The sequence below is a fragment of the Bombyx mandarina genome, chromosome A1 (genome assembly GCF_030267445.1).
Source record: "Bombyx mandarina strain Sakado chromosome A1, ASM3026744v2".
NCBI classification, from domain to species: domain Eukaryota; kingdom Metazoa; phylum Arthropoda; class Insecta; order Lepidoptera; family Bombycidae; genus Bombyx; species Bombyx mandarina.
The window spans coordinates 9,200,150-9,217,424 of NC_143234.1; the positions used below are offsets into that span (position 1 = coordinate 9,200,150).

The window sequence follows — 17,275 nt, forward strand, 5'->3', positions numbered from 1 at the left end:
TCCAAATATTTCAGTGTTTCGCACTGAAGTATGGTGTTTCGTCACATCAGGCGTGACATTCAATATATTGACACACGGCTTCATGTACGGATTCAATACGGGACTGTTCGCACAGTTGAGGAAGACTATAGAAATACAGTTGGATTTGGAGTTAGAGTCTTGGCTGGGTAAGGGAAAGAAACATTTAAAAACAATGTAGCCTTTAAAATTTTCGTTTTTGACTCACATTTCGTATTCGTACATAAAAAAACCAGAGAGAACTGAGTTATGAGGTTAAAGCGATAGTTTGTGGATGCTCGTATGGGTTTATATGGAAATCCATAGACTAGAACTTATTACTTACTTACTACTAGATGATGACCGAGCTTTGCTCGTTTTTTGATAACGCCATCTTGGTTAGTTGCCCTCAATTAAGAAAAATAGTATTATTATTCGCCAATAGATGACGGGAAGAGCTGATTATTGAAAACACGAATAAAACAACATCTTCTTCAAAATAAATCGAAGCTAGATCGGTTTATCGCCCCCGAAATCCCCTGTATACTAAATTTTATGAACATCGTTGGAGCCGTTTCCGAGATTCAGATTATATATATATATATACAAGAATTGCTCCTTTAAAGGTATAAGATTTCGTTGGTACACGGCTTAAAATCGAAACGTAGCTCTGTAACTAGAATACTTGGTGGGTTGCCAAATTCCATAAGCACAGGCTCATAGGTGTATGGTCCATTTTAGGCAAGATGGCGTACTTTTTATTGAAACCCAAGCTTACAGTCGACCTGAAATGATTACCCTTCGACACGGACAACCTACAACAACTCTAAAACCACTTTCAAATCTCTTTGAAAGGCATTTTTATTCACTCTGATACCATTCTGTTCCATTCACGCAAATTGTACATTGAAAAAGATTTATTTATTAATTTATTTGTTTTCAGCTTCTTCAATTGGCTCAGCATTCATTTGGAACGCTACGGGAGAAGACCCGTATTCATTTTCGATATAAAACCAAAGTGCACTTGGTGCGGACACTGATCTTTCCCATATTCCTCTACGGGGCGGAGATATGATGCATGAAAAGCCGGGATATCAAAAAGATCGATGCCTTTGAAATGTGGGTATGGCGGAGGATGTTACGAATACCGCGGACTGCCATGAGAACAAACGATTCCATTCTAAAGCAGCTAAACATCCGAAAAAGGCTCTCTTCCATCTGCCGGGAACGTGTTATGAGCTTCTTCGGACACATCATGCGGTCTCTCAGACATGAATTAGAGAAGCTCACAATTGCGGGTCGCATAGCAAGACAAGCGCGCCGTTGACAGAACACCAGCCAGATGGTCAGATCTAGTAAGAGAAGCACTTGGTGGTAGTCTGTACCATGCGGTCCATGCCACCCTCTATGTATAACTTTGCGAAAACACACTGTATACAATTTAGAGCATATAGTTGTCGAACTCCTACAAACCCCTGAAATAATCTGTCCGCACCCGCGAAAGGGACATAGTTTTCTTCGACCACATCAACTAAAAGGGCCGCGGTAGGCCGATATGGGCCAGTTCCGCAGTGAAGGTGTTAACAAATTATTTTAAGACTAAAATAAGTTTTATGTGAAAAATAAATTAATTTTAAATTAGAATTCCAACTAACGTTCGCTAAAAAACGTTTTTATGCAAGAAACGCACCTACAGCATGTCATGATAATAATGTACGTACAATCTATTGTTTTATTTGCATAATTAACACAACTGCAACTACAAATTGAACTCAAAAAGGAAGAATTTAATGCTATAATTTTGTAGCGTCGTTATCAAACTCTGAATGTTGTAACTTTTTTTCTTCAAAATTTATCTTAAAGTAAAGTTACTTAACGTATTCATTCTGAGACAATGTGCTTTGGCAAACAGTCGATTACCCCATTCGCGAAGCAAGTGAGTTTTCAAATCTATTTTAATGTGTTTTTAAAAAGCTATTTAACTGTGTCATGATCGTTAATTATTAAGCACAAGCAAAATAAAGATATAAAGATAGCATGACCAACTTTGTTTTTGGGTTTTTACAAGCTTTCGAGATTCAGGAGTTTATCGGATTTCGTTTATCCAATGTTAGCTACCGCCACTCTTCCATGCTATTTGAATGAATCTATCAATTATTGCAATAAGAAAAAAAGTTTGTCAAAATTTATGTCCCATCCATCCAAAGCAATACGAAAAGTGATATAGGCATGTTTAATCTGTCATGTCGCTTACCAGACTTGGTTCATGAAAAATTTTCTTCACATTCCTAGTGCTTCGCGGTGTCGAGTGTGACCTTCAACATGTTATCATACGGTATGGTCATCGGATTTAACGTATCACTGTTCTCGGAATTGAGGAAGAGTCAAGAGATACCCCTGGACAGGGATTCAGAATCATGGTTGGGTATGTTATGTTTAATTATTTTAATATCGTAGAGTTGAGTAAACAGTACGTTAATTAATCTTCCGTTTTGGCATGTAATGATTGTGGATGACCCGGAAGCCGGCGTTACCGAGAAGGACGCGTGAGCACGCAGTCGCAGTCGCAGCAGTCGGGCATCTTCTTCTTTTTCTCCTTTAGGTGGGGTCGGCACAGCTAATTTTTCTCCTTTTGCCTTGCACTACCACTTCCATACATCTCCTAGTCTACAGAGCTACCGTTCAAGGCAGAGGATGGTTTAGACTGCTTTATTCATAAACATGATGTGCTTATATACTATCTTACAAACAAGGGATGTTTATCTTATTCTATTTCTGGGTATGGAATACAAGGAGCATTATATTTGTTATCTAATCCTTAATTACTAAAGTTAAACAATGGAGTTGTTATTAACGTTATCGGGTTACAAAGCCGCTATTGTGTAATAGGCTGATTATGGCTACATAACTCGCGTCTATTAGAAAATGCTAACGTCAACAGATTTCTTCACAATTCAAGAAAAAAAGAAGAACGAGCCTTCAGAAATGGAAATTACGATTTACGATTTACATTACGCTTCTTGCCAACTCTTTCGACTAATATAAATTAAGACAGAATAAAAATGTTTCCAAATAAAAAGTCTTACCATCAATTTTCTCTGTTCTAGCATCACTCATTGGAATAACAACATTTATTGGAGCGCTATTCACACCAATTATAATAGACAGCATCGGCCGAAAACCAGCAGTGATTACCAGCTCAGTCCTCATGGTCAGCGGATGGATCACATTTAGCTTAGCCTCATCACTCCCTGTGTTATTGGTTGCAAAAATTTTACAAGGAATGTCCGTTGGTCTCGGATCCACAATGGGAGGACTTTTGATTGCAGAATATAGTAGTCCGAAATACAGAGGATCTTTTATGGCAACAATTCTTACTTCTCTACTATTAGGGAGTCTAATATCTCATTTATTTGGATTATTTTACAATTGGCATCAAATTTCGACAATACTAGGATTTTTCTCTTTGCCCGGATTAATTATTTCTTTATTCTCTCCGGAGTCCCCAGTTTTTTTGGCAACCAAAGGACGTTACGAACAATGCAGAAAAATTTTCCGCTGGCTGAGAGGTCCAAACGAAGATGATGAACTCGAGAAAATGATTAAAACGGATTTGATCGTTAAAGAATCTAAAAAGAGCCGTCCTAAAAAGACTATGTCTAAAATAATACAGAAAAAATTAACGTACGTCATCTTAACATTCAAAAAGCGAGAATTTTATATTCCAGTATTTATTGTGATGCATCTCAGTGCTATACATCAGTTCTGCGGTGCTCTTGTCTACGATACATATGCTTTTGACATCCACAAGGCTTTATATGGTACCGATATCTACATGTTTAAAGTGATTGCATCTCTGGACATTCAAAGAATTTTATCAACAGTTCTAACAGTTTATCTAACCAGTAGAGTACGGAGGCGTCCATTATTATTCACATTAGTTGGGTTGAATATATTGGCGTATATCTGTGCGGCCGGATACATATACGCCAGGCGTCATAGTTTACTTCCCTTTGATCACATGGCTATAGGAGTATTTTTACATCATTTCCATTATTTCACCAACGGAGCTGGTTCTATGCCCTTGACGACTATAATCAGTAACGAGCTATTCCCAACAGCAGACAAAGGATTCTGTGGACTGGTTTGTAGTTTGATTTTCTCGATCTTCATGTTTGCAAACATCAAAAGTGCACCGTATTTATTCTCCCTCATAGATGTAGAAGGAACATTATGTGCCTATGCACTGCTACTGTTTTACTGTCAAGTTATGTTATATTACATGTTACCGGAAACTAAAGATAAAACACTTCAAGAAATCGAAGATAAATTCAGAGGATTCTCTTTGGTTGATCGTGCAGAAGTTTTAAAAACAAAGGATGATGAGGATGTTTCGAATTGATGCATAAACAAAATTGGACAAACAAACAAAAAAATTTCGATTACTCTTAAAAGTTAGTTTTTTTTCCCCTACCTATTTGCTGGTAGCCTAAGAGGCAATACCAGCTACGCCCGGATGGGTAGGTGAGCTCACGGACACAACCTGAGAGAATCTGCTAACACTAGTCCTAGTACTCTTACTAGGACTAGTGTTAGCAGTGCTTCGCAGAATATACCACCGGATCGGAATCGCGACCCACTAAGATCCGGCGAGAAACTTAGTGGGCTGAGAGATAAGAGCCACTTACGGATATGATAGTATAATTAAGTTCGGAAAAAAAACATTTATCTACTTTGGCTAAATCGGGAAATGGGTTTACATATATATAAACGACTGGTACCGGATTCACTGGGATCATCACATCACGGTTTTGATTTTGCGTGCACAGAAATTAATATGAGATAAGACATTTAAAGTGGACCTTATTAATTTTTAAAATCGGCTGCGTCATATTTTTAATTGCCTTCCATGTTTGGAATCGGTCAACCATTTTGCTGGCCTGAAGAGACCTCCAACGAACGCCTGTGGGAGCTCAAGATTCCGATGCGCCTCATTACTATATGCGCGCGGAGGAATTTCAAGTTCTTTGTACATATTGCCAGAAAGAGAGGTGACAATTTGGAGAAGCTACTGGTAGCGGGCAAGGTATGCGGAAGAAGGCCCAGAAGCAGAAGTCCAATGCGTTGGTCAGACTAGATGAGCTCCACTCTCAACACTTCAGTCCACGCTACTGCTATCCACACAGCCGAGGATAGGCAGGAATGGCGCCGGTTAATCCAGAAGAAAGTTGTTAGAAGAGGCCACGACCCTCAGCATTGAGGATTATCGCGGCAAAGAGAAGGCCACACTCTCATATAAGAGAAAGCTCAAACGCTTTCTGTAACAAGCCCTAGAGTGCCCCCCCACAGAGCAAATGGAAAGTAGGTGGTCCAATTCAGACGACAGAGATGATGATAATCGGGCTAACCTGGCCCGAAGTAAAATGCGTGACCCAAGAACGATCACAATAGCGTAGTACTATTATAGCCCTCGCCTGGAGGACGTTTAAACATCAACAAACCATTTATTTTTGCCTTGACCCACTGTTTACAGCTTGAAAAGAACATGGAACTTACTATATGGCTTACTATATGGCTACTTACTTACGACAATGGCTTCTGTAACTTATAGAATAACTAGCTGTACCCATCCGCTTCGCTGGGCATTTAAAATTAACGTTATTATTTCTAACCCCCATAAAGATTCTCATCATTAACGCCCCCGCAACTGGTGTAGGGAGTCCAACACTCATATAAATATTAGCCTATCCATTAAGTACATGTATTTTCTACATGGATACCAAGTTTCAAGTCAATCGGATGCACGACTCAGTAGTTATAACCGAACATCCGTAAAAACCACTGTAGATTTATATAATATTATTTTTTTTTTTTTTTTTTTTTATTGCGTAGATGGGTGGACGAGCTCACAGCCCACCTGATGTTAAGTGGTTACTGGAGCCCATAGACATCTACAACGTAGACGCGCCACCCACCTTGAGATACAAGTTCTAAAATCTCAGTATAGTTACAACGGCTACCCCACCCTTCAAACCGAAACGCATTACTGCTTCACGGCAGAAATAAGCAGGGCGGTGGTACCTATCCGCGCGGACTCACAAGAGGTCCTACCACCAGTAATTACGCAAATTATAATTTTGCGGGTTTGATTTTTATTACACGATGTTATTCCTTCACCGTGGAAGTCAATCGTGAACATTTGTTGAGTACATATTTCATTAGAAAAATTGGTACCCGCCTGCGGGATTCGAACACCGGTGCATCGCTTCAACACGAATGCACCGGACGTCTTATCCTTTAGGCCACGACGACTTATTAGTATAGAAGTATAGATATGGACGATAATGTCTTCTGTAACTTATAGAATAATTTAGTTTTAAAATTACATGTTTAATGAAAAACCAAATAGAGCTATTTCACTTTGACCCCAATCCTTTCTCAAGACCATCAGGTGGGCCGTACGCTCATCTGCCTACAAACACAATAAAAAATATAAAAAAATAACCGCCTACACGTTGTCTTCATGGGTCTCTCTGCCGATCCTCAGACTGGCCTAGGAAGTGGAACAGAATTAGGACGAGACCCCTTTCTCGGTCCTCAGCTTGATGCGGAGAGAGAAAAGCTTTTTCACGCTGTCTTGCCGGTTTCTACAAGATGCACTTACAGTAGTCGACTACTGCTCAAGGAATGATAGGAATGATATGATATACATACTTATTAGAAATCTATATATAGGTATATACTTTTTATTTTTATATTATGGCGGTAGTCATCATACAACACGAGATATTTGACAAATGCCTGAATCTCGCTTATGACATTTTCAATAAGCTTGCATAACGAGTTCCGAACAACAACATTCGGTCGCTGGAAGATCCTCCCTTTGTCTTATACCTACAAATATATGAATTATAAATTGACTTTGAGAATTTAACAACGTGTTTTTTTTCCCTTGGCTGCGTTTAGTTACTATCGCGGTGAATTTTAAATTTGAACATCCGTGCCTAGCTTGTTTATTCAGTGAATTTGTTTCAAGGCTTTTCCACTGAACAGACGTGCGTCGTTCTCTGGTTTTACTCGCGTGCTTTTTCAAAGTGACTTTATTACTCCCTCGTCATCTCTGTACAATGAACTTCCATCATCGAAGCGGTCACTAATTTAACATTCACCATAATTTAAATGTAATCTCAATAATAACAATAAAGTAATAATAAATTTAAGCTACTTTTCTCAGAACCGAATCGCAGAAAACCTTTTTTTTTTTTTAACGCTGGGGAATCCATTTACGGATACCCGGTCGAGGGGGGTTATTTATTATTATTATCGCAGAAAACCTGCCAGATAATAAATAATACAACCAAACGACTTTTCATTAAAAAGTCCCCGGTCACCGTCCTCGTCGAACCCGTCGCTTGCGATTAAGGGCTCGACAAGCGAATTAACCCATAGACACAGCTCACTGAGTTTCTCGCCGGATCTTCTCAGTGGGTCGCGTTTCCGATCCGGTGGTAGACTCTGCGAAGCACGGCTCTTGCTAGGGCCAGTGTTAGCAACACTCAGGTTTGAGCCCCGTGAGCTCACCTACACGAGAGGGTGAAGCTGAAACAGCCTCTCAAGGCAAGGTAGGAAAAAAAAGCATAAAAAACCTAGAACCATTTTCAGACAACTAAGCTCTGCTAGATAGACATAATAAATACATCACGAGCCTGCCAACAATCATTCATTTAAAACAAAAGCGATTTAATAAACAAACAATTTGTACTTTTCTTCAATAAACAAAAGGTTTTAACTCACATAATTTACACAACTGTAATTCAAATGCAAATGTGGCGACAAATAGAAGATTTATTGATGTATGGTATATTAAATTAAAATGTAAATTTCCACGCTTTGACAATTTTTTTACACAAACAGAATTTGTTTTAAAACTTATCATTCGTTCGGTGACTATGTGCTCAGTAACTCCGTTCACAAAACAAGTGAGTTCGAACTTTATTTTGCATTATATTTACAACTGCAACTGTATATTCTGATCCGTCCACTTCTACTTTTCCTCTACATTTTTTACCAAAAAACTTAATTTTTTTTTATTGCTTAGACAGGTGGACGAGCACACAGCCCACCTGATGTTAAGTGGTTACTGGAGCCCATAGACGTCTACAACGTAAATGCGCCACCCACCTTGAGATATAAGTTCTAAGGTCTCAGTATAGATACAACGGCTGCCCCACCCTTCAAACCGAAACGCATTACTGCCTCACGGCAGAAATAGGCAGGGTGGTGGTACCTACCCGTGCGAACTCACAAGAGGTCCTACCACCACTAATTACACAAATTATAATTTTGCGGCTTTGATTTTTATTACACGATGCTATTCCTTCACCGTGGAGTGAACATTTGTTAAGTAGCTATTTCTTTAGAAAAATTGGTACCCGCCTGCGGGATTCAAACACCGTTGCATCGTTAGATACGAATGCACCGGACGTCTTATCCCTTAGGCCACGACGATTTCAAAATTCTTCTCATAACATACATATGTACAGAATAAATACGCAACTTATAGTGTTGCTGTTGTAGTCCTAGGATACCCCGTTGATACATAAGGCACTCACAAGCTGTCTCCACTTCACCCTTATAATAATAGCAAAAAAAAAAATTAAAGTACTTGAATCCGTGGTCTAACAAGACACGGTACCCACATCGCACACAGCACTGTAATATTCATATATAAAGATTCGATATTATTGGAGTCACACGAAAGAGTAGTCAGTATGTGGGATTTTTCTAAAAACAACGTATGTAACTAATGCATGATCACCCAAGACCGTTTTTTGTCCGTTCCAATCTCCTATCAACTTAAGTATTGCTGCACATAGAATTCTTTGTTGTGAAAATAGCCCCGGTAATCTACAAATTAAAGAGCGGACGGTTAGTGTGGTATGGACACGTGATGCGTAGAGAGAAGATGCATGTGACTAGGAGATGTATGGAAATGGTAGTGCAGGTAGAGGGGGAAGAGGTCGACCGAAGAAGACATGGGTGGAGTGTGTGAATGACGATATGAGAGAGAGAGAGAGAGGAGTGAGTGTTGGGATGACGGCTGATAGAAGAGAATGGAAGAGAAAAATTAGCTCTGCCGACCCCACCTAATAGGATAAGATGGAGAAAAAGAAAAGAATTCGTTTTTGGACGATGGACCGTAGTTCGCTGGCAATACCGACAGTGAGCCTCTAGATCCTTCGGTCGTTAGGAGCTAACATAGTGTGACACATGCAACCTTGGAGCACCCCGCAAGATTAGAAACCCCAACCCAGGACTCATTGCTGCGGAACAGTGTGGTTACGACCGACGGCAACATTAATAAAAGGCGATGACACGGCTTGGCCCCTATCGTCCGGGACAAACACAAAAATCGTGTGCTATGAACTCGTAAACCGACATTAGCGAAATAATAACATTAACTAGGGTAACTACGTACGTGACTATATAATTCAAACATTTTACGTTTGAACTAAATAATCAAAAAGCCTCAACTAATAGGAACTTATTTTTTTAAATTTTTTTATTTCAGTGTTTCGCGATCGCAAGTGTAATCGTGAACATGATGTCGTATGGCATGTGTATCGGGTTTAACGCATCACTCTTCTCAGAACTGAAGAAGACCGGAGAGATACCCCTGGACAGGGATTCAGAATCTTGGTTGGGTACGACATGTTTATATCTCTCTTATTGTCTACGTCGCCGGCGCAGATGGCCAAGCATTCAGACCATTACCGACACCCGTAAACGAGACTGCCAGACGAATACTGTCGAACTCTACATTTCATCTTAAATTTCAAGTTTATCATGATCTTAAGAACACCCGGTATTCCAAGCCCGCAGGCGAGTACTAATTTTGGTAATGAAATACGTACTTAACAAATAATCACGATTGACATCCACGGTGAAAAAACAGCATCGTGTAATAAAAATTAAGCCCGGTAAAATTATAATTTGCGTAATTACTGGTGGTAAGGCATCTTGTGAGCTCGCACGGGTAGCTACAACCACCCCGTCATTTTCTACTGCAAAACAGAAATTCGTTCCAATTTGAAGGGTGAAACAATCGCTACACTACACAATTAAGACTTAGACCGCATGTGTCAAAGTAATTTCAAGGCGGCATTCACGTAGTAATGTCTATGGACTATCAGAGGTTGTGGTGGGCTTGTTCATCCGCCAACGCATTAAAAATAAAGAAAGTAATTGATCAAATGAAATGAACTTTCTCTGTTTTAGCATCACTCATTGGAATAACAACGCTTATTGGAGCGCTACTCACATCATTTATCATAGACAGTATCGGCCGAAGACCAGCAGTTATTACCAGCTCCGTTCTCATGGTCTGCGGTTGGATCTCATTTAGCTTAGCTTCATCACTTTCTATTTTGTTGGTAGCGAAAATTTTTCAAGGAATGTCCATAGGTCTTGGCACAACAATGGGAGGAGTTTTGATTGCAGAATACAGCAGTCCGAAATACAGAGGGTCTTTCACGGCCACAATCCAAACTGCTATGCTATCGGGGAGTCTAATTGCTCATTCGTTTGGATTGTTTTACAACTGGCATCAAATTTCAACAATACTAGTGTTTTTCGCTTTACTTGGTTTGTTGATAGCTGTTTTTTCACCTGAATCCCCAAGTTTCTTGGCAACTAAAGGACGTTATGATGATTGCAGAAAAGTTTTTCGCTGGTTAAGAGGTCCAAATGAAGAAGATGAACTCGAAAGTATGATTAACACTGATATGGTAGTTAAAAAAACAAAAAAGGGTCGTCCAAAAAAGACTATGTCTAAAATAATACAGAAAAAATTGACGTACGTCATCACATCATTCAAAAAGAGACAATTTCACATTCCAGTATTTATAGTTATTCACCTACATGCTGTAAATCAATTCTGTGGTTCTCACATCCACGACATTTATGCATTTGACATCCACAAGGCTTTATATGGTACCGATATCTACATGTTTAAAGTGATTGCATCTCTGGACATTCAAAGAATTTTATCAACAGTTCTAACGGTTTACTTAACGAGTAGAGTACGGAGGCGTCCATTACTATTCACATTAGTTGGATTGAATATATTGGCGTATATCTGTGAGGCCGGATACATATACGCCAGACATCATAGTATACTTCCCTTTGACCACATGGCTATAGGAGTATTTTTACATCATTTCCATTATTTCACCAACGGAGCTGGCTCCATGTCCTTGCCAACTATAATTAGTTGCGAATTATTTCCAACAGCAGACAAAGGATTCTGTGGACTGATTTGTAGTATGGTATTCTCAATGTTCATGTTTGCGAATATCAAAAGTGCACCGTATTTATTCGCCCTCGTGAGTGTAGAAGGAACATTTTGTGCTTACGCTCTCTTACTACTTTACTGTCAGGTAATGTTATTTTATATATTGCCAGAAACTAAAGATAAGACCCTCCAAGAAATCGAAGATAAAATTAGAGGATTTTCTTTTGCTGATCGTGTTGAAACTTTGAAAACAGAGGAAGATGAGCTTTTGAATTGATGATAAAATGATAAAGGGTCAAGATGATCAGCATATATCACTACAGGAACGATATGTTTCGGTTATATTCAAAGAAGATGATTAAAGTTATTAGCTGTTTGGGACGATAATCCCGGGAAATAGCGGCAACCACCTACTCATAAGGCAGTTGTTCTCAGAATTTTTTGTATTTACAACCAACTATTCCACATCAAGTTACGGCCCGTCATAGTTTATTAGATATATTATGGAACATAGAATGAAACAAGAAATTCTTTACTCCGGATACATGCAACATTTTTCATTCGTTCAAAATTTTCTATTTATTAAGCGGTCGAAAGAACGTGGCATATTATCTAGGACTCATGAGTAATAATAACAGTACTGCTACGTACGTAAGAATAACGCCATCTATCGTAGAATTGTAGAAACGAACATCAAAAGAACTAGTAAAATCGAGAACGCTCGAGAAGTACAACACCATCTATTATCAAATAGCGAAAACACATGTCGAAACTACTCGACCTGTCAAGAACGTGCTCCATAATTCTAGGGATGTCGTATCGACTATAAAAGCATTGCAAAGATGACACGAAGGCAGTTAGTAATCGGAACTACTCGAAGCGAAACAGCAAACGGATTACCTGAAGCGAAGCGGAAGAAGCGGATTAGGAATTATAAAGTGCTCTGTAAGTGTTGTGAGTGTTAAATAGATTTTTGATTTGTACTTCGGTGGGTATTTTATTTTTCCCGAACCCAAACGCGTAACAATACGTTCTATATCGTACACAACTTCTGTAATGTACTGTACGTTACAATGTATATATATGATATGACCATCTTCCGAAACACAGTTGATAAAATAATCTATAAAATAAAATAAAAAATAAAAATAAAAAAGCCTGTATTTCCTTATCCTGAACTTTCATTTGCAATGTGGTATTTATTTGTTAGTGTTTAGTTAGTTATTAATGCCTATTGTCTAAATGTTAGTACGAGTTAATTTTTGTTATTGGATATGGACCCCTCCTCGGGTGAAGGCCTCCTCCAGTCCTTTCCACTGATCTCTGTCCTTGCCGATCGTTTGCCAGTCTTTTCCTATTGTTTCGGTTATGTCGTCAGCCCATCGTCTTTTCGGTCTCCCTACCCTTCTTTTGCCAATTGGCCCTTTCCAGATTGTAGTGTTGACTGTCCACCTGGTGTCTGTGTATCTCAATACGTGACCTGCCCACTGCCATTTCAATTTTAGAGCTTGTGTGAGGGCATCTGTCATCTTTGTTTTCTGTCTTATTACTTTGCTCCTGACTTTTTGAATTTTTCTTATGTTTAGGATACTTCTCTCCATAGCTCTTTGTGTTGTTGTAATTCTTTGTTTTGCTCTTGTCGTGTATACCCAAGTTTGGCAGCCATACAGTAGACAAGGCAGTATACAGGTGTCTAATACAGTTTTCTTAAGGTTTATTGAGTAGTCTCCTTTTAAAATTTCTCTGAGTGACCAAAATTTCTTCCAGGCTATGTTTGTTCTTCTTTCAATTTCGTCTTCATTGTGCGTTTTTAAAAATGATATTTGTTTGCCTAGGTAGATGTAACTGTAGACATATTCTATAGTTTTTCCTTTTACATTGATGGGTCGTTCTATGCTGTTTGTCATGATTTTGGTTTTTGTAGCATTCATCTCTAATCCTACTTGTGAGCTCGCTTGAACAAGAGAGCGGAGCATATCTTGTAATTCATTTGCTGTTTCAGACAGCATAACTATGTCGTCCGCAAATCTGAGATGGTTTAGATACCTGTTGTTTATTTTTATACCTCTATTTTTCCAGTCTGTGTTTCGAAATAAATCTTCTAGAACCGCGATAAACAGCTTAGGTGACAGGGGGTCCCCCTGTCTGACTCCTCTTTCAATATTAATTGCATCACCTCTAGATTCTAGCTTCACATAACTTATGCTGTTGTTGTATATATATTTTATAATATTTATATATTTCGAATTTATGTTTAATTTCTTTAGTGATTTCCATATAGAGTTGTGGCTTATGCTGTCAAAGGCTTTGCTGTAGTCGATAAAACCTAGATAGAGTGGCTTATTAAACTCTTCGTATTTTTCTATAACTTGTTCTAGTGCCTGTATATGGTCTAGTGTGCTAAACCCAGAACGAAAGCCAGCTTGTTCTATTGGTTGTGCCTTTTCAATCTCTTGTGTTATGCGTTTAAGAATTATAGATGAGAAGATTTTGTATATATTTGCCAGTAAGCTAATTGGTCTATAGTTGTTGATATCGAGGGGGTTTCCTTTTTTATATAGTAATATGATGTCCGACGTGCACCATTGGATTGGTACGATTTCAGCTTCTAGTATGAGATTGAATAATTCTGTGAGAGGCTTAAGTAAAACTGGTGCGCCTATTTTTAAAGCTTCATTGGTTATTGCGTCGGGACCAGGACTTTTATCTGATTTTAGATGCTTCAGCTGGGCGTATGTATCTTTTTCTTCTATCGGTCTAATTGTTTCCGTGTTATAACAGTTGTGTGAATCGTTGGCTTCCTTGATGGTTTTATTTTTGTTTTTGTATAATTCTTGGTAGAAAGAAGTTGCCTGCTGTACGATTTCTTGTCTTGTTGTAATTTCTTTATGTTGGCCTTCTAGTTTTTGTATCCAAGTTTTTCTTAAGTTCAATTCTTTAAATGCTCTCTTTGTGCTTCGGAATTCATTTAAATTTTCTGTTATTATCCTTTGCCTGTGCTTACTATAGTCTCTTTTAATCGCTTTGCTAGTTTCCTTATATAATTTGCTTAGTTCTTTCTTTGTATCAGCATCTTTATTCTTTCTTAGAGTTAATTCACTGCGTTTGTTAATTAAGGCTAGTGTTTCTTCGCTAAATATTTTGTGTCGTTTTTCTTTTTTTGTATTGTTTTTGCTAGTTAAACTTTTTGTTATAGCTATTTCTAGCGCATCATAGTAAGATTGAACGTTTAAGGTATCTGCTAGTTTGGTATCGATGTTCGATTTGAGGCTGTCTATGTAGTATCTTGTTTCTTCTTCATTTTTTGGGATTTTTGGTGGTGGTTTAAAACCTTTTCTATTTTTTTTCACTTGACTCAATAGAACTGTTGCTCTAAGTAGTCTATGGTCTGTTTGAAACTTTACGTTGTTGAGAACTTCATAATTTTGGACTATTTTTGGGACATTTGTCATGATGTAGTCGATTTCGTTTTTAACTTTTTCGTCTGGTGACTTCCAAGTCCATCTTCTGCTTGGTCTTTTTTTGAAATAAGTGTTGATTATTGCTAGTCTATATTCCAATGCATATTCTAGCAGTCTTTCGCCTCTTTCGTTTCTTTGGCCTAGCCCGTACTGTCCCATGACGAGTTTTTCTTCTTTTTTGGGTTGCCCTATTTTTGCATTGAAGTCTCCCAATATTATGATTTTCTCATTGGATAGTGTGTGAGCTTTTTTCAGATCATTGTAGAATTTTTGTATTTCTGTATCGTCTGATTTTTCCGTGGGTGCGTATGCCTGAATTATAGAAATGTCTAGTCCGCCAAAATTCATTTGAAGTAGCGCTACTCTCTCCGAAATGCCAGTGAAGTTAGTTATATTGTTTTTCCATGCCTTTTTTATTAAAAATCCGACTCCATACAATCCCTTTGTTTCTCCTATATAGCAGAAAACATAGTCTGAATACTCTTCTATGTGGCAGCCCATTTTTCTTGTTTCTGAGAGTCCTAGTATGTCGCATTTTATATCTTTTAATGCATTATTGAGTTCTAAGTATCGGTGTATTGATGACAGAGACCTGACACTATAAGTTCCAATTTTTATACAATTCTTAAAGTCTTTGTTCAGTTTAGTGGTTTTTTGTTTTTGTGGTTTTCCTGGAGGGTTGTGGTCGTACTCTTCCACGGGGACCAGCCGGCTTGGAAGATGTGTGTTTTGTATTAATGTACATTCTTCAGTTTGTTTGTTGTTTTCTGGCTGAGGCTGGTCGGTTCGTTGCTATATATTTGTGGTGTTGGCTTGTGTGTTTGTTTTCTTGTTATTTTTGTTTGTTAGATAGTTTAGTATGCTCGGTTTTACTCCGCCTTCGGAAAAGCTTGAAGACCTTTGGATTATGTGGGCAGCCAAGGTTTTGTTCTTTTTGTTTGCTTGAGATATCTGCTCGGCATGGTTGATTGTGTTATTCTCTGGAGATTCTGATAGATTTCTTTTATTGTTTTTCGGGTCTTTGGATGAATTATTTAGTAGAACAAGCTTGTCGTATTTAATAATGGCTTTATTACCCTTCTCTCTTTCTGCTATAACTTGCTCCTGTAGCTCTCTTCTTTTTTGCAAGACTGATTGAGGGTAGTCTTCTTTGATATAATACGGTGTTTCTTTTAAAGCTCCTTTGCCCTTTAAGATATCTATCTTCTTGCCAAGTGTTGTGAAAGTAATAACTATCGGTCGTGGCTTTTTACTCCTCTTCCCTATTCTTCTGATCGCTTGTAAGTCTTTATGGTCTATTTGTATTGGGAAGTATTTATGTACAAAGTCTACTATAGTGTTTTCTAAATTTGAGTAGGATTTTTCGTGTTCCTCCAATCCAAAGAAGACTAGATTACGTTGTCTTGATTGTCTCTCCATGTAGTATAATCTTTGCTCTTGATTTTCCACCCTCGACTTAAGGTTTTCATGTTTTTCTTCCAAATTTTTTAATTTCTCTTCTAGTATCTTATTTATATTTAATGTTACGTTCTCTGTCACTTCTTCCCCTTTTTTGTGTATAAGTTTTTTCTGTTCGTCGAGTTCTTTTTGAATAGAAAGAAGTGCGGTCATTACCTGCTCCATTGTCAATTTAAAGTATTGTTACTTTGTTTACCATGCAGGTAACCCCTATTGATGATCTTGGGAACTTGGTAGCAAGACAAAATTCATTAATAATCTTTTAATAGTGACCTCTTTTGCCAATTGACGGAACTTTTTTCGTGGGTCGATTTAGTTGAGTTTGACATAAACCGCTCCTCGTCCTCGTCTAGTAGATGGCGTTAATGTACGATGACTTCGGAATTTTTATTATATTTGTTTTTAATGTAGTTTTTTTTTTTTTTTGTAGAATTTTCACTAAATCACTACATAGTTATTCTAGTCAATAATTAATTATTTCACAGCCACTAGCAGTTTTGCGATGTATAAAGTTGTATAAACTTCTTTATTTATACTGTTTTGTCTTTAAAAGTCACTGGGTAGGTACATAAACTTTACGAGCCCATTTTTTTTTCTTCTTTTTTTTGCACTGCTGAGTACACTATTTTTGCTATTTTAATTTTGTCCTTAAATAATGCACACTCAAGTTCTTTTTGATATTATTTTCACTGTAACTTCACGCTTTTTTATATTTAAGTTCGTAAGAAAACACAGAGCCGATGTTGACATTTGCTCAGCCTCGGCGGGTATCTGATGTATCATAAAATAATCTATAATAATATTATAAAGCTGAAGAGTTTGTTTATTTGAACGCGCTAATCTCAGGAACTACTTGTCCGATTTAAAAAAATCTTTCAGTGTTAGATAGTGTTGACAATTACAGATTTTTCTGGATTTCTCCAAGATCCCATCATCAGATCTTGATGTAAACAGGACCGTTCGGAAAGTCTATCCTTTCGAACAATAAAAAAGAATTATCAGAATCGGTTCAAGTATTCTCGAGAAATCGGTGAACATACATAGTTAAAAAATGATGGTCGAATTG

At 37.9% G+C, this 17,275-nt stretch overlaps 3 protein-coding genes and 1 long non-coding RNA gene across 5 annotated transcripts in view; 3 read left to right on the forward strand and 1 right to left on the reverse strand.

Moving 5' to 3' along the window:
* LOC149499508 (uncharacterized) overlaps nucleotides 1-17,275 on the forward strand; it is a 178,618-nt gene that overhangs the window by 5,232 nt on the left and 156,111 nt on the right. The gene's annotated exons all lie outside the window — the stretch shown is intronic.
* On the forward strand, nucleotides 941-6,129 carry LOC114253587 (uncharacterized). Its single transcript, XM_028188518.2, has 3 exons — nucleotides 941-1,933; nucleotides 2,290-2,422; nucleotides 3,105-6,129. The coding sequence occupies exons 1-3, from the start codon at nucleotides 1,892-1,894 to the stop codon at nucleotides 4,397-4,399; spliced, it is 1,470 nt and encodes a 489-aa protein (XP_028044319.2). The 5' UTR covers nucleotides 941-1,891; the 3' UTR covers nucleotides 4,400-6,129.
* Nucleotides 7,819-12,271, forward strand: LOC114253590 (uncharacterized). 2 transcript variants are annotated; one of them, XM_089739589.1, is made up of 2 exons: nucleotides 7,819-7,976; nucleotides 10,276-12,271. In XM_089739589.1, exon 2 carries the CDS (start codon nucleotides 10,377-10,379, stop codon nucleotides 11,565-11,567), a length of 1,191 nt encoding a protein of 396 aa, XP_089595715.1. In that variant the 5' UTR covers nucleotides 7,819-7,976; nucleotides 10,276-10,376; the 3' UTR covers nucleotides 11,568-12,271. The 2 variants fall into 2 exon arrangements, with proteins under 2 accessions (XP_089595715.1, XP_028044326.2); XM_028188525.2 differs by lacking the exon at nucleotides 7,819-7,976 and adding an exon at nucleotides 9,592-9,701.
* On the reverse strand, nucleotides 15,181-16,976 carry LOC149499509 (uncharacterized). The gene has a single exon (XM_089739592.1). It carries the CDS (start codon nucleotides 16,372-16,374, stop codon nucleotides 15,544-15,546), a length of 831 nt encoding a protein of 276 aa, XP_089595718.1. The 5' UTR covers nucleotides 16,375-16,976; the 3' UTR covers nucleotides 15,181-15,543.